We start from the raw sequence: 23,693 nt of genomic DNA on the forward strand, positions 1-23,693 counted from the left end.
CATTTGTTTGTTTTCAATATGTGTGAAATTTTAGAGCTTTTGGATTCGTTTGATATCAATGGAGTTTATACAAGAAGCGTAAATAACATCGCAGTAATTTAACCTGGATAACACTAAAGAGTCACATAGTAAACTTTTAATTCTTTTATTAAATAACTTTTTTGATAAATCAGTTTGAGATTACAGTATGCTTTTTGTATACTTGTACTAATATGATAAGATAATCTCATATCTTCGTCAGTCCACAAACCCAGATTCTTAACTTTATTAGAAAGTGTTAAAGGCCCCCCTCCAATCTGAATGCTAGCAAAGTGGTTTGCACTAAATTATTTTGTTGCATTTTTTCTACCAAAAACGATTGCAACAGTTTTATATGAATTCAGTTTTAGGTAATGATTATTAGAAAATTGCTGAAGATTATATAGATCAAAATTCAAAGCACTAATAGCCTGAGAGTATTCTTCAGGTTTGAATGACAAAAATAATTGTGTATCATCAGCATAATAGTGCTGCGTGCATGATAGGAAGGACTTAGGAAAATTGCAAGTATATAGACTGAAGAGTAGAGGACCCAATACTGACCCTTGTGGTACTCCTTTATCAGTTTTCAAAAATTTCGAAACTTTTCCACCATATAGTACTGCCTGAGTTCTATCGCTTAAATAGCAGCATAGAAGTTTGGTGGTTTTTCTGCTGATCCCTACAAAGTTAAAAATGGCTTTTAATATTCTGTGATTGAGAGTATCAAATGCCTTAGAATATTCTGGTAATATCAAAACAGATAGTTTTCTTTTATCCGTAGCCTCAATCATATCATCAGTAATTTTAAGAAGAGTCAAAGTGCAGCTATGGCCTGCCCTAAAACCAGATTGGTTATTTTGAATAATATCGTTTTTCGATAAATGTTTTCAAATTTGGTTTTCAATGACCTTCTCCAAAATTTTTGATAAAGAGGGAAGTATACTAATTGGTCTGATATCATTTAAGCTGGTAGGATTAGAATTCTTGGGCAGAGGTATAATGTGAGCTTGTTTCCACGCTTTTGGAAAAACATAATTTTTCAGACAGTAATTTATAAGATGTCTAAAGTGTGGCAGTAAAAATGGAGTACAAATATGTAACGTTAAAATATTCATGCCATCCGTACCTGTTGCTCTGCTTTTCAAATTTTTTATTATTTTAAATATTTCTGTCTCATTGGCTTGTTCAAAATCCAAAGAGGTGAATATTGAATTTTTCAGATTATTTTCATAATATTTAATAGTATCCTCATCAGGTTCGAGATTAGCAATATTGTTAATGAAATGATCATTTATAGTATCAGTATCATTCAACTGTTCCGGTAAACACTTATTGTCCAAAACTCATCAAATTTCTGAGGGTGTGCCAAATTTTATTTGTCTGGGAGGTACTCAGTTTATTTGAAAATAAGCCTTTTTATCTCTTTTTACAGCTAAGGTTACCATATTCCTCATTTACTTGTAATGATTAAAATCAGTTGATTTTCCTGATTTTTTGAACAACACTTGTGCCTTATTTCTATCCTTCATCATGAGTTTAGTTGTATCTGTGAGCCAAGGAGCATATATCTTGGTGATTCTGTAAGTAACAAATGATGCATGTATATCTAAGAGTGTGGTGATGCTATTGACAAAAAATCAACTTTGTTGTCTATATCATTCAGTTCATAAATGATTTTTCATTGGATTGATTTTAGATGTGAATGAAATGAAGGATAGTTCAAATGTTTGAAGTCTCTAATAGTAACAAAACGTGATGTCGAAATTCTAGTTTTCAATTTTATTGTAGCAAAAACAAGTTCATGATCACTCACCTCTGGTACATGTTTCACTCCTATATCCGCTACAATATCTTCATTACTTGCTAGTACATAGTCTATTAATGTGGTCTGTTATGCGGGTCGGTTCATCTATCATTTGTTTTAGCCCCAGAAATTCAAAGGTATCGTTTGCAATCTCTGAGCTTCTGCTATTACAATCAAGCAGATCGGTATTAAAATCACCCAGACAAAAAATTTCATCAACATTTGTAATGATGGCTGAGACTTCAGTTTCAAATTTTTTTAAAAATCCAAATAATTTTGTTGTAGAGGTCTGTATATGACTCCAATACCAAAAATATTCAACTTCAGTTTGACCTTGATCCAAATTTACTCAATGTCATTCGATGATTGAATTATTGATGTTTCCAATCCGTCTCTAACGTAAATACCAACTACCCCACCCCTGGTCGCTCTATCAGCACGGAAAAATTGAAACCCATTAATATTGACATTGTCATTGGTGATAGACCTATTCAGCCATGTTTCACCAAGTTTCCAAAAAGGTGCTGATGAGGTAATAAAACAAGTGTCGAAACTTCTAAGTCCGCCATTGGGGATGATAGTTTCCCATGTAAGTGAGATTTAATATCGTATCTCGTTCATATAATATATTATGTAGCGTTTCTGTGATATCTGATTCAATTTTAAAATGAATGTTTGGAGTACAAATTGAATGGGAAAAAGTTATTTTCATGAAAACTAATTCAATGTTTCCATTAGTTCGGAATTCAATTTTCATGTGAAACTAATCATTTCGACAGTTTTATTCTGGAAGAAACTTCTGTGTATTCTATACCTACACGTCTTTATACAGTTTTTATTGTAGTTGATTTTTTCTTTCTTCCTTTGGAAGTTTCCTACATTTTTTTTCAATGATAGAGAAGTAGAAAACTGAAAGCTTTCTTCTCAAAAAGCTGATGTAGTCCTGCTCAACAATCAAAATAGAACGGAATTTGAATGTCACTTCAAATTCAACTTTTACCAACTAGTAGGGGCTGACAAGTGAATTTGTTGAAATGATAAAATGTTTCACCTTCAACAATCAGAAATATGAAAATAAACTGAATTTTCAGAAAACATTCTGTATGTGTATCCATCTGAAAATTTCAGTATTTTGATGTGTGTCAAAAAATATAGCAAATTCCAATCGACGTGTTGTTAATGAGTCAATTTTTTTTTGTTTTGAAAACAGAAAAGGGTTATTTTTCGAAACGTCAACCATCTAAAGAAAGTTGAGCAAAGCAAAATCATTTATTTCATTAATTATTAAATTCTCAAGGAAAAATCATATTTAATTATTCTGTATATACATTATATTTTACATTCGCTCTTCAAACTCTGAGATCTGACTGCAATATTGCAGTATGCGGAATATCAGACGAAGCTACTTCCAATTCTTGATGGCAGTTTATCATTGCTATGAAAAATGTACTTAGTGAGAAATATGAAATCCCCCCAATCTATTTGTATAGTATGGAAGATTTAAATTGCAGAAACTCAACAATAAATAACATTAAACTGTCAAAAGATAGTAATATGTCTTCAAATGATCTGAAAATCTGGGAAATTGTTCGTTTTTCACTTGTTGAAGAAAAGTCTGAGTTTTATCGTTAGGTGTTAATAACGCACGTGTGAGATGATTCGTTCCACCAAGTGTATATTCCAAATTGCAGCCCTGAAGACGGCAAAAATCGTTACTGGAAACGTTAGTACAGTTCAGTTATCTGGTTGACGTTTATTTATTCATATCTGAATATCACATTAGATAATCTTGGTAATTATTATTCATTTTCAACATTATTGCCGCTTCACAAAACATCTGATAAAATTGGCATAAAAAATCTGTTGGACAAGAAAAATTATAGACCTTAAAAATCTGTGGCCAATAAACGCCATGTGTGCTATAATCGTATCCGATAATGCCATCAGAGAACGCACCTGCTCAAAGAGTTATCGCATAAAAGTTCTATTCGGATCAAGAGAAGAAGACGAAGAATTATTCAGGCCGATGGGGCAGGTGGATATTTACTGAAAACAATGTGTTTATGGGGTCAAAATGATGCGTACGTTGTGGGTGGGTGCCCGTGATGTATGTACGCTACGAATACAAGAAAGGTGTACTTCAAGAAGATATAATTATTCCCATTCACCATATGCCGTATGTCGAACTGTCTAGTAATTTGTTTCAAGAGAAAAAAAATAAATGTTTCTCATTAAAATGAAACAGTTAGAAAATATTGTAGAGGTATTTATGAATACTTACTCCAATATTTTTATGGCTTAAAATAAATGCGAATCGTCGTCCATCACAGTTATTGCCCCAAGCAACAGATTAGATACCGAGTAGTAGTTGCAATCAAATCATTATCTGACAGTTGCAAATGCTCGCCAAATAGGGCGAAACTTCCTCAAAGGGTAAAAGTCACGAAATCTTCCATATCATAAAAAAATATCAAATGAAATATATTTAGAATGAATTTAGGGCCTATCTCAAAAAGAACAATACCTTATGATAATCTAAATAATAATAATGATAGCTAATAAAAAAATATCAATGATGGTCTTCACTTCCGTTGATCGAATTTAGCAGAACCCCAATCTAAATAATATCTTCAAGTTTGTTGATAATTGGAAAATGAGAATAATCTCTTCACATCAATCTCATCTGATGATTGTACCAATGATACATTTCAGGATACATCTATCTTAGAATTACTTTCCTTATCGTATTATATCGAAACCCCCTCTTTTCAATATTAAACAATGAATCACACAGAAATTGTAATTTTCATTACATACTTATCTGAATTTGAAATATCCACTTCTCACTCTGTTCCTACATAGTGGGATCTGCAAACACACTATTATGCAAGTTTCTGTTTGCACTATTTGAAAATAGTGATCTTCAATGAAACTATTTCTGAAACAAAATTTCTGGATCTGTCCTTTTTTTGCAAGTTTACCACAAAAGTTGATGGAATATTCAGTAATTCGATGAGTTAATAAATTATCTCTAATCAGCAATAAAATTATGTAGTAAATACCCTCAATAAATCATGAATATTAAATATTTTCACGAATATGGAACTCAAATTTCAATAGGAAAATGGGGTAAGATTAATGAATTTCTTAAAAAGAAATTTCAAGGTGGAATTATCACAAAATCAGTTTCGGGAAGAAATCATTCAAAAATATTTCCTTCAAATTGAAATAGAATAATTTGCAAGAAAGAGTGCCAAACAATAAACATTTAATAAATCTTTTGTGACATATAAGATTATATTGATTCAACAGATTTTTTTGTGATAGGTAAGCCCCCATTTCAGTTTTGGGTTCACCCAAATTATATATTTTTTGATCTAATTGCTGTTTTAAAACAAACTTTTGGATATTTTGTTCTTCTTCGTGCGAAAAAAATAATAAACAATAATTTTTCCATTCCATAATTCCTTCGAAAGCCTTGTCGAAGTCTTAATTGATTATTTCAATTCAAAATAATGGTTTCAAGAAAGTGCAGACGTGAAAAATTGCACAATTACCAATTATATTTTCTATATTTCGTATCGAATCGATTCTGTTTGTTATTACACATTTGTACATTATTGAGACCCAATTAAGAAATTGTGTAACTTCAGTGGGTCGAAATTTATGTTTTATCTGTCAATTAGAAGGTAGCGCAAGCAGTGGTCAGAACATAGCTTCTATCATTAAATGATAATTAGATATTTCATTTTTCATCGTAAATTTGAGGTTGGATATAAGTTTCACAGGTCGTCGAAGGAATACACATGCGTCACCATTAAAATATCAAATATCGCCAAAATCAAAATCCACTAAAAAAATGAATGCAATATGGAACAAACAAAATAAAGTACCGGATCAGATCAGATGATTGTCAAATATTAAACCCAACAATTTCCCTCATTCGATATTATGTGCATGTATTTTGATATTATATAATATAATTCAAACTAGAAAAACTCACGAATAAAACTCATTGAACTCTAATCTTTTTTTATTCAAAATTGTATGCTTTCCAATAATTTTGCATGTAAACTATTTAACAATTATGTTTTAATTTGTACTCACTGTACTTGATATAACTTAAATATTATTGTTCCAAAACAAGCACTGTTTCTCAACACCAGAACTGCAACACGTCAGGATTCAGTCTGCTTTATCTTCTGAAGACACCAACTCCGTTGATGAAACGCGCATCGAGATGAGTATTGCAGTTCTGATGTTGGGAAACAGTGCTTGTTTTAGATTTTTCCTACGCCAGAAGGTTCAGATCTACTTTTAAATATTATTGTGAATTTGAGCAAGTACAAATTTGAAGAGATTTTGAGTTTTCTTCTTCTACTTCAGTAAACAAAAGTATTTACTTTCTCTTATTGTAAAAATGTGTACTTCTTTAATTATTGATTTTTTTTCAGGAGAGCGTCCGTACAAATGCCACCTTCCGGACTGCGGTCGAGCTTTTATACAGCTTTCGAATCTCCAACAACACCTTCGAAACCATGACGCTCAAGTAGAGAGGGCGAAAAATCGGCCATTCCACTGTAACATCTGCGGCAAAGGTTTCGCCACCGAATCCAGCCTCAGGACACACACATCGAAAGTAAGCCATGTATGTACACGAAGTTCTCTTTTTGGTTTTTTGATCATTTACAATTTGGTTTTTGAATTTCGTTCTATTGGAGAATGTACAAAATAAATATGTTTTCTCTGAGTTTAGATAATATGAAACGTAGATAAAATGGCATTGAAAATGCTCTAAATGAAAACCTTGAGAAGCTTTTCCAATGTTCATTTTTTCTCATAATTTTATAGGTACTCTCATTTTTTTCCGATGTATCACAAAACTATTAATCCAGCAAAGTAACAGTTACTGCAAAAATATATTTCATAAAAAAATATTCGTGTAATTGAACATATACTTCTTACAGATGTTTATTATTATTTCAAAACTATTCTCATGAAACTAACGTCAATTTTCCCTCAAAAAATATACGTTTATCTGAAAAATACAAAATAATTCATTAATTTTGTACATTTTCCATTTCATTATTTTATTATCATTACAGTTATATTTATTCAAACACAGCATGCAAATCTATCTATCTTTTAATTATTTTTAATTAATTTTTATGTTCCAGGTTATGTTATTATTTTATAATTTGATTGAATGTATCACATATCATGTTTTGAATTTTTGAAACAATTCAAATTAGCATGCCTTTCAATCGAATCAATACAGGGAATCAAAGTACTTCACGAAGATGATGAATGTCCTAAGGGTGTCATATTGTAATCGAAATCGTATCATTAAAAAATTCACTCTCTCTGGTCTAAATATTCCATTCTACTAGAATGTTATAATTGAAGTTCTGATTTCATTACCACTCAAACTAGTGTGTAAAACCGCTAAAACCAGTAAAATGTATCTTATCAGTTTATCACCCCGTATAAGTGTAATTGGATAATTAACAGCTTCATTCGTTGAATAAGTGATGTTATATTAACATACCCTACTAATAAATGGGTTTAGACTAGTTGTGTTCAGCCATTAATAAAATAATTTCAAGCAGTGAAACGAAGCCCCATAAAATTGTCGACACATTTCTTATCGTATCTCTAAATCTAATCAGAATTCTTTAATAAATATTGTTGGTTTTCAGTGAAAATAATCCCCATTATGTGGAAGAAGGGCTCATTGGCGTGCATTTTGGTTGTTATTTACTTACTATCTTCTCTAACCGTTTACCGTAAAATTATAAAAATAAGTAATTTAGCCGAATCAAAGATTATCAGACAGAGACAACTATTATTATTCTTATTTGCAGTCATCATACTTCGTAACTAACAACATTCACTACATATATTTTCGGGTGAATTGCTAAATGCTTTGAATAATATCTTTAAATTCTGACAACGAAATAAGTAGGTAATTAAAAGGTAGGATGGTAATATAAGAAAACTCTAGAAAATCTAAAGTTATATTCTGCCATGAAAGAAAACAAATTGAATTAAACTTTTTCATAAAACTTTACAATACAAAAAAATAATCTGAATATGAATAAATCATTGCATCTAGTTGCCTTGCAACTCCATAGATGGCGACTTCGCATGGGGAGATGTCATCATCTATCAAATAGGCTGCCGTTGGATCAACCTACGTACCATAATGTGTTATTCTGGATCTAGACCAAAAATCAACTCACAAGTTTCTTAGAAACCAAATATCAAAAGATTTTGAAGAGAGCAAACAAAATTTCAATTTTATTTCTCATTCAGAGGTAATATGGAAATTTCAAGAACGAGGGCAATTTATGTAATACGAGTACCTATTGGTATTAATCGTATGTTACTCCACTTAAAGTTTGGATCGTTGGTCGCAATTGATCTCTCACTTTCCCTAACTGTTCTCGTTAAAACTATCAATCAGTCTCTACTCTATTTATATAACGCCTTCCATACCATCCTGTGATTCTTTTAAGAAGAGGCAGGTTTTCATGACATTTTCATTTTCGGTGAGATTAGTTTTTGGGAACAAGAGCTTCTGGCTTTTTACTTCTCCAGCTTTATATAACAAATTGTGGGAAAGTTCCTGAAGAAGGAAGAAAACGATTCAGTTCAAAATTAAACTTTACAAAGATGTGTAGATCATGCTTAGAAGTTACTTCGAACACTGTTCCGAAACAGACATACCTCAGCAACTTTTGATGCTTAATCAAGCTCAGATCAGACCTTCTTTGGAGTATTGTTCTCAATTATGGAGCTCTGCCCCCAAAAATACCCTGAAGTTGCTGGATTCCATCCAGAAAAGAACCATCCGCCTGATTGGAGACGCGAACGTCACGTGCAACCTTGATAGCCTGGAACATCGAAGAAAGGTTGGAGATTTGTCTCTATATATTTGTCTCTATAGATAATTTCAGGGGAAGTGTTCAAGTGACTTGGCACATTTGATTCCACCAAGAGCGGTACATATCAGAAATACGCGACGGACTGTGGCTGCTCATCGTTTTGAGGTTCAACTCAATACACCTCGAACTTCACTGCTTAAGAACTCTTTCATTTGGAGAACTGCATTCATGTGGAATAAACTTCCTGAGAAAGTTTTTTCAAATGGATTCAATCTTCAGCGATTCATATCCAATGTGACTCGCTACTTTCGCACAGGCACCTCTCTGAGAGCGCCTTAAGGATTTTCCTGTAGTGCTTGTGTTTTGTCCTTAAAAAAATATAAAAAAAAAACTTTCAGATGCAAACTGGAAGAAAAATCCCTTCCGAAATGACTACTTTCAAATTAACACTTACATGAAAGAAAAAGTACTTTCGAAACAACTACTTCCATATTTACATAGAACAGTTTGTGCTCAAAACTTTCGTTATGGAATTCAATTAAATATCATTCATAGGAACGAAAGAATATGTAACGATATAAAACTCACTTAAATGGCAAACTATCATCTTTAATGGCGGACTTCCAAGTTTCGGAATGAGACACTTGTCTTATTGCCTCATAAACACCTTTTTGGATAACATTACGTCGTAATGTTACTGTTATCTCAATGGCGGACATCGAAGTTTCGGACACTTGTCTTATTAGCTCATCAGCAACTTTCTGGAAAAACATTCAATGTTCATATGTATAGTTGTTTCGAAGGTTCTCTTTCCTTCATGTAATTCGAAATTCATGTGGAAGTAGTTGTTTCAGGGGAGATTTTTCTCACAGTTTGTATCTGAAAGTAACTTCTAAGCACGATCTACATATCTTTGTAAAGAGTTTATTTTAAAGTGAATTGATTTCTTCCTTCCTTAGGAAGTTTCTCACAGTTTTTTGTATGAAGATGGATAAGCAAAAAGCCAAGAGCTTTTTTTAACATCTCAAGTAGATCTGTTTTGAAATCCTATCGATCTCAGTGTCAATTTATTTACTATATTTTTTATCGATCTCAGTTTCAATTTGAGAGTTCGAACAAAATCTGATGAGCGCTTTTTTAAATTAGTTCCGGCAGTCTTGTTAATCTTCTACGCTCATGGAAAGATTTTCTATTGAAAGAACTCCGACCGCCTTTTGAATATTTAAGAAATAATTGAGGATTAAGACAGAGATTTTTCGATTAAAGTTGCACCTGATACCGCACTTTGCAAATACTTTCGCACCCCTTTCTTTTTGCCCTTCTGATTCTGGATGGAAAAACGAAATTTTCCCGTTGGAGATTCTTTAAATTATACGGTCGAGGAATTTACAGTTTGGAGTCTTGTAAGTAGTGTGATTTCTTTTTCATTGAAGTAAAGTGGAAAGTACGAGATGTGATAAGATTGTTCAAAAACAATATCAAGTCAAAATAAATAAATCTCAGACATTTTACAATAACCGACGAGTCGTACTATATTTCTTAAATGATTGTACGAGTATAATGATATAATAGCATAGGCGTTATCAGTTATCATTTATTGAATAGCAGCATGAAAATTTGGGGACATATATGTTGAAGTGTACTTCGTTGAAACAGAAAAGATTCGTGGAAAATGAAAATTATCATTGAAATTTTTAATTGAATTTTTAAATAGAATTTGTAGTTCAAAAACAGTATATCAAAATTATAACACATTCACCTATTCAAAAACAATTTACAACTTATTTATATACTCTGATTAACAAGAAAATGGCCCTTTATTATGTGTTGTTTTTTCACCAAGTCACTCTACTTGTGTTGATAAAAACTATAGTTCCGTTCATTTCACCTCATGAGTTATTAATTTTTCAAGCAATAAAATTTGACAATAATGATACTTATAATGTACATACACAAAATTAGTATCATCATTTTCAAGCCACGTTTTACATAATAAAAAAATATTACGTGCTTGCGGGTTACATTTTTATTATTCTGTCAACAGTATATGTCTATCGCACATTAAACACTGAACGTCTGTCCGACGAGAGAGGGGGACCCTGCCTTCCGCTGATATATGCGTGAGAGAAAGGGAAGCCAGACATGTTTATTATTTGTTGAATTTTTATCTGTTTATACTCTAAATTGTAATGAAACAAATGAATAAAAAAAACATTATTGTATGTTTTAATAGTTGCAGTTTATTTGTTCATTCAAAATATTCAATATTGCAATTATTGTTGTGATTTATCAATTGTGATATATTTTTGACTTGTTATTAGGTGTACTATAATCTATTTTAGTATAATCATTTTACCATATAGTTGACATCACTTTGTCTGTGCTATGAACTGAACCGTAAATAAGTTGATACTGAAATTTTATTCATGAAGGTAGTCGTCCAGTTTTTCTGTAGATATATATTGCTTTTTCCAAAGTATTACTATCTTCTCCCTACAAAGTATCTTATAGCATTTTCCGTGAGCGGTAACAACTTTGAAATAATATTTCTGTGGGGATGTTATTAAAACAGAAGGACTGAAATCGGGATATAAGGTACAGGACTAAGTATAAAGGGTTAGAGAAATAGAATGGATCTTGGCATGCAAACGTTTTTTAATGTTTCGTATGCACGCATGTTTTTAAGTTTTCCTTAATCACTGTATCTCATATTTATGTTGCCGTTTCAATTGTTTTATAAAATTTGGACGCTGTAAGTAATTGGTTTTTCACGTGCGGTTGGGGAATTGTTTCATGAAATAAACTGAAATATGAATGCGTCGAGGTTTTCGTAGTAACCGGTACCTTTTTTTGTTTGTGACTAGCACTTGGGATGAAATTGTTACAACTTTTAAAATAATAATGATGCAGATTCCATGTCATTCATTGTGAAATATATTGGGGAGTGATTTTTGGCGACAAACCTATGGTTGAGAAAATCAGTACACATTAAACTCAAGAAGGAATATTTACCAGAGCAAAATAAGTCTTTTATAGAAATATATTATTATACGTGTTTTTGAATGACATAAGTATTGTCATTGAAAATGTACATTTTTGTAGATATTTTTTTAATAACAAAAAATTCAAACTTTTTATCTATGTCGAAAATTTTGTCATAAAATTCAATGGAGATAGTTGATAGCAATACAAAATCAGGGGGAAAATGAATATGGACTGAGAAACATAAAGTTCCAATTAGATACACCAGAGTTTTCTAGTCTACGAAGTCTGTGTCGTGTGATCTGTAAAACAAATTTCATTGGCTTGTTTCAGGGCCGTAGCAAAAAGAAATACCAGGGGGGGAGGAAATCCAAATTTTCCCAACCCCACCAGCAAAATTTACCAACTTTCGAAAAAATGAAAGCCAAGGGATTAGTTACTACTATAATATATTAATTTTCTCACTTAGCTATCCAAAGATTGGCTGAATGCTTATGCCCGTTAGGGTATGCACAAACAAAAATAAATTTTGGTAATTATAAAAATAATAATAGAAATTATTATACTTTGGACCAAGGTCCTTGTTCTTCCACCATATCCACCATGTATAGGAATATTCAATACAAATGAAAGGAAACAACACTTAAATAATATTGTGCTTATTGTTTTCTATCTATTTTTTCTATCTTCACGGCCCGAAATTTCCCAACTTTTCCAAGTCGAAAAAACAGCGAAAAGTTGGGAATTGTAAAACTGTCACTTCAGAATTTGTGGACTGTTCAGGACTGTTCTCTTACTTGGGAGAAATTGGACTTTTTTGAAGTTTTCAAACAACTCAATTTCAAAGTATGGGATCTCCAAGTTATGCATGTTGGGAAATCCCAACCTTCTCCTGGTTCTTTCCCTTATCACCTCTCCCTTTCTTTTCTCTCATTTTTATTTTTTTTCATTCTCTTACTATTCTTTTTTTCTATCATCACGGCCCAAAATTTCCCAACTTTTTCCCAAGTCAAAAAAGCAGGGGGGAGGCTCCCCCGTCCCCCCCCATGGCGACGGCCCTGGCTTGTTTGTTGTGGCAACACTCAGTGACATTCAACAAGCGTTAAAAAAAAGTTATAGAATTGAGAATTATTTGAAATCATCGAGACTTAGATGTCTGAAAGCGGTAAAGTGTGGTACTTAAATTATGAAAAGCAAAATGTTTCCTGAACTGTTCGTTGTTTTATATTTTCTCCAAAATTCTAGTTGAGAAAAGAGTGCCTTACCGGCTCTTCCTCACATATTGTTCAAACATTTTCAAATTCTTCACAAATCATTGGAAACAAAAGTATTGTTCAAGAGAATAATAATAATTTTCATAAAATCGATTCTTTAGTTTTGTTATTGGATCAGTCCATAACGAAATGTTTTACCTCCAAAATGTAAGATTTTTGTAGAGATATGATTCGATATTGATATTCTATTTTTCACTTGTATCATCAGTCTTTAGTAGGGATTTGTCTATATATCTATTTTTTGACCGGAACAGATTATTAAAGTTTTATTTATAATGATTTACGGTGGAATAGTAATTTCTTGTTCCATAATGATGCCCTGTTCATCATGTTCTTTAAAATATTCAATGCTGCTACTCGCTGAACAAACAAAACGATTACGACTGATAAAAAATCATTTATTAAAGCAAAAACAAATTATTGCTTCGTACTTCCTGGATTGATCAATAAATAACCCTCAAAGTGCATTATTTCAAGTAAAATATGGGTAATTTAGAAAACTATCCGTTTAGTTTATTTTATCCAAGGGCGTGTACGTCAGTAACTGGTAGAAGAATAATGGCTTTGTTTTATTTTCGTTTTCAGAGTGTTCATATCTTTTTCTTGTTCGTTAGTTCGTTTATTGGCTATACTAACACTAAATCACATTACATGGAATATTATGAAATACATCTCGGAATTCCCATTCGAACAATCTTCGAAGTGTATATGAACTCAAAGGGAGTCATGAATATTCAACAATAATTGAGTTAGTTGAATTTAATAAAAATAAACGATATGTGGAAAACACGGCATGTAAAATGAATTCAAAGACTTAAACCATAAAGGCTATCAAGTATGCAATATATCCATCACTATCACTTTTCAAGTTGTAGTCTGAACAGTACAGTAATATTGCGTAATTTGAAAATTTGCTGGCAAGTTACTAACTTTATGAGACCATTAAATATGGTCACCTGATATAGTAAATTCCAATGTACAGAATGTCTCAAAGACGTTTGTTTCATACGACATTCAGTGGAAAACCCGCTCTAGTAGCCCCGCATTGAAAAAAGTCTATAGGATTCAAGTTTGGTTACTGAGTCGGCCCCAGAATAGTTCATCCTTGCTCTATTCATTTTTCAGGGTACATTCCCCCTTACTGAATTGCAGCTTATCTTCTATTAACTGATGAAAAACAGAAACTACAAATAAGACTTGAAACAACATGCATCTAGGAAGGTAAAGGATAACAATTGTAATGAACTATTAAGTCATTATATAGAAATATCTAAACCGAATGTGAATAAAAAAAATATATTTGTTTTTTTTAGAGTGATATAATCATATATACTATAATTTTCAATGATCTTTCCGCTAATGGGTCATCACTTCTCTGCTTAGGCTTTTTATTAGATATTATCGTTCAAGTAATTGATAATCTGAACTCTATGCGGATTGAAGCATCAAATTCAGACTGGTTTATTTATCCACATACACATTTTAACTTTTTTTTCATTTTACACGTTCTCTCAAGTTTGTATGTTTGTTATGTTGAGACTAGAATTATTGTTAATGGATGTCACTTTGAAAGTACTGAATTAATCTTGGGAAAGGCAATGAGAAGTGATGTTTTAGGTATTCGAATAGTTTGTCAGTGGTCAAATGTATTACTGGGTTCAACTTTCTAGGATGTGCACTTAGATATACAAAATTCACTGTTGCATCTTATGAGAGTGAAATTTAATTTTCGAACAGCCTTACCCTAAAAAGTCCTCCTACAATCCGCCAATGCTTTCATCTCCTCAAACCCGTTTATAAATTATTTATTATTAACCAACCGCCATTTTATTCTCGTCCTCAGAAAATATCGTACGCAGATCTCTGTGTAATTACATTTTATCCGAGCTGCATCTATGCAATCTGTAATTGCAGACAATGCGAATTTTCTCACCACACACACAACAATTTACATCATATTACAAAAACAATCTCAAAATCTATGCGCCTATTTGTTCTTTGTATTAACGGCTCCACCCAAACAATTGCCTAGCGAACGACGTGCATTTTTTATTCGTAATTTTTTCACGCACGCGATTTCAATACCCGCCTACTTCCTCTACGAAAAAAATCTGCTCGCAAAGGGGAGATCGAAAAAAATGGATACACCCTCTTTAACCGCTTTGTGGTCACATGACGTGCATTTCAAATCGACGACTATTCCCTAAAATTAATTACAACTTATGTTCGAGTAGATACGAGGATATGAGGGCAGACTTTCAAGCAGTGAGAAACAATTTCCGTCTATCAAGTTCGAGAACGTACTTCAAATAATTTCGTTTGAGGAGACGATTTTAGATAATTTGATATTTACAATTAGGACAACAAAAAAAACATGTAACACGTACACAATTAAGCACCTGTCTACAAAGTAATAGAAGCGAAACGTTCTGTCTGCCCCAAACAACCTAACCTTTCAATGAGAATCGCTTTCATTTTTAAATTCAACAAAAAGTAACCGTGTGTTACGATTTTCAGTCAATTTCATAAAATTCGTCATTGGTTGTTCTGTAAAGTAATTCGTCCAGAATAAAAAATGAAAATTCTCAACAAACAATTGCTTGCAAAATCTAAAAAATTGCTGACGACTCACGCTTTTATGGCTATCTCTCTTCTATGTACTAGCATCCAAACGAAAACTTCAGCAGATTAAACGCAAACGTTAACTGTTTTGTCACCTGTAGAGGTGTTTTAGCACCTCTGATGAGACATATGGCGGGTCGAAACAGCAATGTCTGGTGTTTGATTACGAATGCTATGTTTTTGGACTCTGGTTTTAACAAATAAATTTGCTGTAATCTTTTTGAATACATTTATTCGTTTCAGACCTTATAAAGATTATATTCAATAATAATTCTGAGAGAATGGTTGAATAAAATTATTGTTATGAGTATTATACTGAAAGACACATAGTCCTGTGCAATTTAGAAGTGAAGCTCTCCATACCTTAGTATCTTAGCATAATATGAATTGACTGGCAGTTTCTGAATGAGTATAGCTTTGAGATTCCTCATCATAAATTGAATTGACGAAAGCTTGGATCATCTTCAAGGGGGAGATCAGTTCGATCAAAATGAAGAGGAAGATCAGTTTGAGCTTCATCTTGAAGATGATCACTTGGTGACCGAAACACGTATCGAAGTGTTGAAAATAACGGTTTGGTGTTGAGAAAAATCTCCAGTAATATTCATTACTACACCAAAGGTTCCAAACAGTGCATCACCTTGTGAATATGACAAGTCTGTTTCAGAGAATATAAAAGATTTGAGGCATGATATGTAATGAGGAGAAACGAGCAATTCAGGAGTCTTGATCCTTCAACACCATATCAAGTGTTACAAAGTAGATATCATCTAGATGAAGGAAAGTGTTAAAAAATCTTTTAACAGTGCATTGAGTGAAATGTACAATTGAAACACCTCGGATTGAAATATTTTGTCATTATTTTTATAATTTGTTATTCTAATTATTCATTCCTTTTTTCAGACCTTGCGTTATTTTTTGTTTTTTTTTTCATGCATTAATTCCATATTGAATAATATTAATTTGCTTTCATATGAAACTTTTTTTAGTTTTCATTTAGGGTTTTATATAATTTCTTGATATGTATTATTTTACATCTTCCCTATTTTAGGGTTCGCTTCATTGTCTTCCTAAATCACAATAATATCGTCGATATTTGATAAAATGGTTTTCAACTACCATTACGTTTTTTACAACCAATGATTTGTCGTGGATATTTTCGTTTCAAATTTTCCATCAAACGCAAACTGGTTCATTTATTATAAAACGCCAAACAAAGTTTGCTTCAAAAACTTTTCTCAATTCATATTGCCCTCATATTCATGAAACTACAGGTAAACAGTAATTTGCCGCAAATGGGCCCCTTCAACAAAAAGAAAGAAAATATGCTATTTGTCAAGAAAACTTTTTCTTGGCGGAGGGTTACATTTCTACCCGAAGAATTTTTAATCCTATTCTTTCCATAGATATGACCAGGTGTATCTTTCTCACGGTGTAATCACCACAGAAATAATTTTATGGCAAGTTGCGAAGAAAAAGACTCGGCAAAGAATATTTATTTCGTTTTCTTTTAGTCATAAATAAGAGGAGCCAGCAATTGAAAATTGAAAAGTTGGGTGTGTTAGAAAACTCGGGGAACAATTACATAATAAATCCAAAGGTATGCTTCTCATCCATGCCTACTAAATCGTCATCAGGAGATGACCGTTTGTTGTGTGGAAAAACTAGAGTATTCTTATTGACTGTAGTAAATAATAAAATGATACTTGTGATGCATTATTTTGAACCTTCGATGTAGTAATGAATATTACTGGAGTCTTTTCCCAACACCAAACCTTCATTTCAACAACTCGACACGTGTTTCGATCATCAAGTTATCGTCTCCAATAATATTATTTAAAATGATAATTTAATTTTTTTCTTTGACTATTGAAAAAAGCTGTTGCGTAACAGACAAAATGACCCATAACTCACCCCTTCGAACCAATCACAGTTGATCAGATTCATAACTGAAACTCATAACTCAAACTCATAGATGAGCAAATTTATAACTATCATTTTCAATCGCAAGTACTCGTGAACCTTGACAATTTCCTACTCAGAAGTATATTCTCAAACGTCAAACTTAACTGACATTTCGTTTTGACACATATAGATTCTAACAAAAAATAAATATGTAATATAAATTTATGTATATTTATATATATATATATATATATATATATATATATATATATATATATATATATATATATATATATATATATATATGAAGAAGCTTCCCATTAGAAGCGAAAGCTTGGCAAAGTAAAGCAGAGTTTGATTTTTGATTTTTTGACTCAGAGACCCTGTTAATCCATTTTACCATAATATATATATATATATATATATATATATATATATATATATATATATATATATATATATACATTTCTCATGTATCAAAATCATATATCTTTTCTTGCACTCGACCAGCCTATATTGGAATCCCATTGGCTTTGTGTCCTGAATATTCATTTCACCTTCCATGCAGCAAATAGTTTGTTTCAAATATGCTGGTACTTACAAAGTAGTTTTCACCGTTCTTTTATTGAAAAATTTAACAAAAACACTCGATTTTGAAAGCGCACCAAAACTCTCAAATGAAGAAAATAGGGATAAATGAAAAGAGTTGAACTTCTATAATAATAATAATAATGTTTATTCACCATATTGATCACATGTATATAACAGATATAACTTTTGGGAAAGAAAGTTTTTGGCTTTCTACTACTCCATCTTGATACAAAAAAAGTAATGAGGGAATCTTCCAAAGAAAGGAAGGAAGTTATCAATTTGAAAATAAGTTACTCTATACATGGATGTGTAGATCATGCAAAGAAGTAACTTTCAGACATAAACATTGAATTACACGAAAGAAAAAAATTCTTTCGAAACAAATACTTCTATATGAACACTGAATTATACAGAAGATACTTTTCTCTACTCAGTTTTTTTTTGTATCAAGATGGAGTAGTAGAAAGCCAAAAACTTTCTTTCCCAAAAATTAATCACTCCTAAAAATATAACCCCTTCAATTCAGATATAACTCATACTAAACTATAACTAAACTAAAAAATAGGTTGTAAGAGTGTTCTAGACAATGAATAGATATAAACTGTTAACTATACTGTTAACTGAAAAACTATATACATAATATGAAACACATAAAGACACGATGGGATTGAAATTAAGTAGTTTTCATTTACTTTTTTTTTGGTATTTCAAATGTCTCCTAAGAAAATACTGCAAAATGTAATGTATCAGTTTGAGATATCAGTTTGAGATATCAGTATTATTAGATGAATAACTTCGTTACGCCGTTATTCATACTAATCTCAACGAACAAGAAACAATCAGTTGTAATTTCTTAATTCCCAAATAAAAAGCAATCGTAGCGAAAAACACAGGGTTCAGTAATGAAAGGGATACTCGGTCGTATCGGACGAAGAATGAAACACTCGTTATGTACAATGAAGGTTTTTTTATTGACCCTCTTTCTTTTCTCGCGTTATGACTCATCAGATGTAGGTCAATTTTTACCCCTTTACTCTGTCATCATCCATAATAAATGGTAGAATGAATAGGGAGTACTGTAAATGTATCGATTATTTTTTAATAACAGTTCGGCCATAAAACCTTTCAGCTGAAACAGTTTGGTGAAAAACTCGAAGAATATACAGTTCAAATAACGATTTGCTGTAAAAAATTCAGTATTCCATGTTGGAAATGGATAACTTGAAACACTTCTTTGTTATGAATAATATTTTGGAAGATGATAGATCCATTTCAAATGATTACAATGGTTTCGAAACTTGTAAACTTTGATAATTCGAATTTATATTTTCGGTCGTTTGGCACCATCGAATAATTTGGCATTTATTTTTGTTTTGGGTAGATCGAAAATAATATGTTTACCTGCCAGCCATTGAAAGAAACCATTTCCAACATGATCTACATATTCATTTAACCAATAACACTGACTGAGTTTTGTATAACACTGTTTCAGTTGTGGTTGAAATTTGTTGTGAAAGATTTACTAGTAATCTTTTGGGGTTGAGTTGAATCTTATTTAACAATAGTGATTCAGCCTCACAAATTAATTTTCATTGAGTTGTCCATTGAAAAATATTTTCAGAATTTTATAAAAAAATACCAATTATGATGATATTATTAATAGTTTCTTCTATTCGAGTTATTTTTAGTTTTAGGGTAACGTCTAAAGTGTTCACAGTGTTCTGCATTTTTGACTGATACTCCAATTCTTCTATGCATACAATACTATTACCTTTGTTTGCCTTTGTAAAAATCAGTTGGTCTTTGTTTCTCTTTTTTTAATTATTCTCAAATTTTCCTTAACTTCGCTGGAACTTGACTGATGGTAGATTTTTACAAATAATGTCAGCTAATCTGTGTCAATGGTGAGTGGGATTGCTTTTATACTGGAGTTGTTTGTGATAATCCCTTCGGTTTGTACTCCTATGATATCTTTCTTGTCGTTGTTGTTTGGGGGGTACACTTGGGGTCTTCTCTTAAATTGTTATTTCGTCATTCTGTATTCAAATAGTATATTATTTTCTATCTGTTTCAAACTGTAATGGTGACAATAAACAAATTCTTATGAAGTGAAAGCAATTTAGGAAAGCAGAATTTAGGATATAATTTTTCTTTGAAAGTTCAACACATTTTTTTTATATTAATGATAATGAGTAGAAGCGGTCTGTTTCTGAGCAAACTGCACCTTGAGAATGTTTGAAAGAAAAAAAATAATCCTCTTCATTGCATTACCATAACGTACGACTCTGTGCCATCCCACACAATTTTGAGATACCGGTTTCAAGCCTTCTTGCTTGTTTAAAAATGCGATTTCTATAACTTCAATTCTTCTCCTGCATGCACTACATCAAGTGAAGAATTACTAGTCTTTCCCACGCAGAATGGTTTTATTCAGCTATGAACATTGAACATTTTTCGATTGAAGAGGTTGGTTTCAACGTAATAGGTGGAAAAAATCTTTATTTGGTGGAGTCATTTTGTACAATTGAAAATGTATTTGGCAATTTGAGTTTTCCTGGAGAATCAATGATTTTGTTGAGGATGAGACTAATTTTCTAAAACGAAATAAACGACTAACAACTGTTACACTATACTTCAAATACGACTTCACTTTTTTAACTTTTCTGAATCTACGTTATTAGAGCAAAGAAACTGAAGTTGCATTCCACAAAATATTCTAAATGTTCCAGATATGTATTATTTCTAAATAATATTATACTAGCGACCCGCCTACCTTTTTATGTAGGCATCAGCTTGTAAGTAATAATAACGACCTTCGATAAAATTCAGTCAAACAACTATAATTTAAATTTTTCTATCTACCTAAAGACAACACAAAATGCAAAATGTTTTCATTGATGTGTATGTGTTTGTGAGGCCGCTTGAATTTTGTCGCGCGATAGTCGCATATGTGTCTGAATAGCTTTCGAATACCACGTTATATGAGACCAGTTTTCACACGTGGAAATGGGTACGGTGAGATATTCTCAAAGGATAGACATATGCCATCTCGGCCTTTTTTAGGGATCTATGAAAACACACTATGCAGTGAATTGTTTTGTTATATCTCAAAAGGATTAGGCAACGTTTTAGAAGAAAGATTCCCAGCTTCGCAAGGATAACATTATCATAACTTGACAAATTTACACAAACTATTAAGGAACTATACACATGAACCGCCAACTCAAATCACTCCGTCCAGTGATGAAAAGTTTTTGAGTTTATCGCATTCACACATACAGTGAATAGAATACGATCCTTCGATAAAATTGAACTTTCTTCTTGAGTCATTCAACCCAACAACAACATCAAAAGGCCAGGAAATTTACTTATTTCTACCCTCAAAATTTCACACTCTACATTTGAAAACCTGAAAAATAAGAACTTATAATGTAAAAAGAAAACAAATATTATCAAACCTCGAGTTTTCAGTTGTTTGTCCAAAATTATCAGATCCCTGCAAGCTGAAGGCAATTTTTTACTATTTTCAATACGTATAACGTGAATAAATAATTTCTTGTGTTTTTTTGTAGTATTTACACACTGAGGCGGGGTGCAACACTTCTTATTGTCTTATCAATTTGGCAGTTAATGGGAACATGTGATGTATTTTTCTAAGATAAATTTTGATGGGAATGATGATTAGTGAAGTATAAGTTTTATTCAAAAATAATTTTTAGAATATTACCTGGAATATTTTGGGCATGTATAGGCATGTATATACTTTTCCAAAAATAGCCAACATCCCTATTTTGTATGTAAATTCTAGGGGTGTTATTTTAACACCTCTAAAATTCACATATTTTTCCAATCATGAAAAAACTTCCACAAAGAGAATCTGTGTGAAAATTCATTTATTGTTTTGATAAGAACAAGAAATTGTGTTTAAGCACATCTATTTTTTGACTCGTATTCTTTACCATAGTAATACTGCAGTTTATTTCCATCATTAGATACCCGTCAGATTTTCATGGCGAAATTAGCAACCTTTTGAAGCTAATTTAAGTCGTTTTTAATTCAAGATTTATGCATCAAACTCCGAATTACGTTTCAGTAATTAACCTTTTACCCGTTTGCAAAAAATAGCTTATTCTTGTTTTACCTCTGCTTCTTCCACGGACTACGTTTGTAATTACTGAGTATTCTTTATCGCATTTTGACTTCATTTGCTCGATTTTTTGCGCTGATTTTTGCCTCCGAAATCACTGTTTCTCGCTCTGCGGAGATGCTTCCATCTGGCATTAGAATGAGACGCGTGATAATTAAATATTAAACGATGAAAATATAAGGTCATTTGCAGTTGAGACGTTGTTTTTCGTGAGAAAATTATTCGTCCAATTTTCACTTTCTTATCTCAGGAAATATAAACAGCGTTTTCGTTTAGCCGCTGTAAAAATTAAGATCTTGAAATTATGCAAGATGTAGAAGTATTTGGAATGAACTGAACAGTTATAAGAAAAAGAATGAAAAGTACACGAGGAAAGGTTTTCATAAACTATCACCATTAAATGAATTTGATCAAGGGTAATTAGTTTTTCTCAAAAACCTACCCTACAATTTCTAACAAACGTAATCGACTTCTGTAGTAGGTAGAGCCAAAATCTCCATTTTCACTTTCAACTGGATCAGTTATAATCAAAACTTGTGAATATAGTGGCTCAATAGTGATACGAATTTTTATGAATCATTTCAGGTCACTCCAACTCATTTTAACAGAGTTGGAAACACCCAAATATCAAAAATGCAAATCTTAATTATATAGATTAAATTTTTTTCGAAGCTCAAAAAACTTCACTGGATAATTTCAGAACCTTCAAGATCAAGATATAGGTGTGATGGAACGAAATATTTGGTTCCTTATTGGAGTAACCTCAATTGAATGTAAAATAAAGAAAGAAACATCTTCTATTTCATTGGCGATAGATACCCTACTTACCTACAAATCAATCAAATTGGCAGGTTGTCAGTAAACAAGTTTTGTTTGTTTTCAACTGTTCTCTATTTTTAGCCTTCCACAAAGATAAATCAATAGATAATCTCATAATATAAAGCACTGAAGGGTTAATTAGTCAATAAATTTTATTCATACATGCTGAATACAAATTGAATGATGAATGGAAAAAAATTACATTCCTGTACTTAGTTTTCTTCACGTGGGAATTTTTTAGCGGTTTTGAGAAATCAAATGGATCATTTTTCAAAATGTTAACCACCTGTGAAAGATAAGTATAGAAATTCAAGTTTTTCCATTCATTATTCAATATGTAGGCAAAAATTGTAGCCGTAGAATACTTCTCACTATGTAACAGTGAAGAGCAACCAACACCAACATCAAAAACCATTTTCGTACTCACAGAATTTGAATTCTGGTTAATTTTTTCTATTTCGACCTCTAATAACTGAACAGTTTTTCAACAATTCAGTTTGGGTCAGAAAATTCTTTTGAAATTTTTCATTACTTTTGATCCAATTGAAGCTGATTAACAAATAGGAATTGGATTCATGCGGAACATACTGAAGTATATTGATATGAGAAGTTCACAAACACCTCCAAAGAAAGGCAAATAC

The 23,693-nt window shown here is 31.8% G+C and overlaps 1 protein-coding gene across 1 annotated transcript in view; it reads left to right on the plus strand.

Moving 5' to 3' along the window:
- The window catches only part of LOC111502719 (uncharacterized), a 157,860-nt gene that overhangs the window by 114,562 nt on the left and 19,605 nt on the right, over positions 1–23,693 (plus strand). The window contains 1 exon segment of the mRNA XM_074184376.1: positions 6,280–6,473. Within this exon segment, the coding sequence (XP_074040477.1) occupies positions 6,280–6,473 (194 nt within the window).

The sequence above is a fragment of the Leptinotarsa decemlineata genome, unplaced genomic scaffold, assembly GCF_025532065.1.
Source record: "Leptinotarsa decemlineata unplaced genomic scaffold, Ldec_3_MD MMD2_tig00026354_RagTag_RagTag, whole genome shotgun sequence".
NCBI lineage: Eukaryota > Metazoa > Arthropoda > Insecta > Coleoptera > Chrysomelidae > Leptinotarsa > Leptinotarsa decemlineata.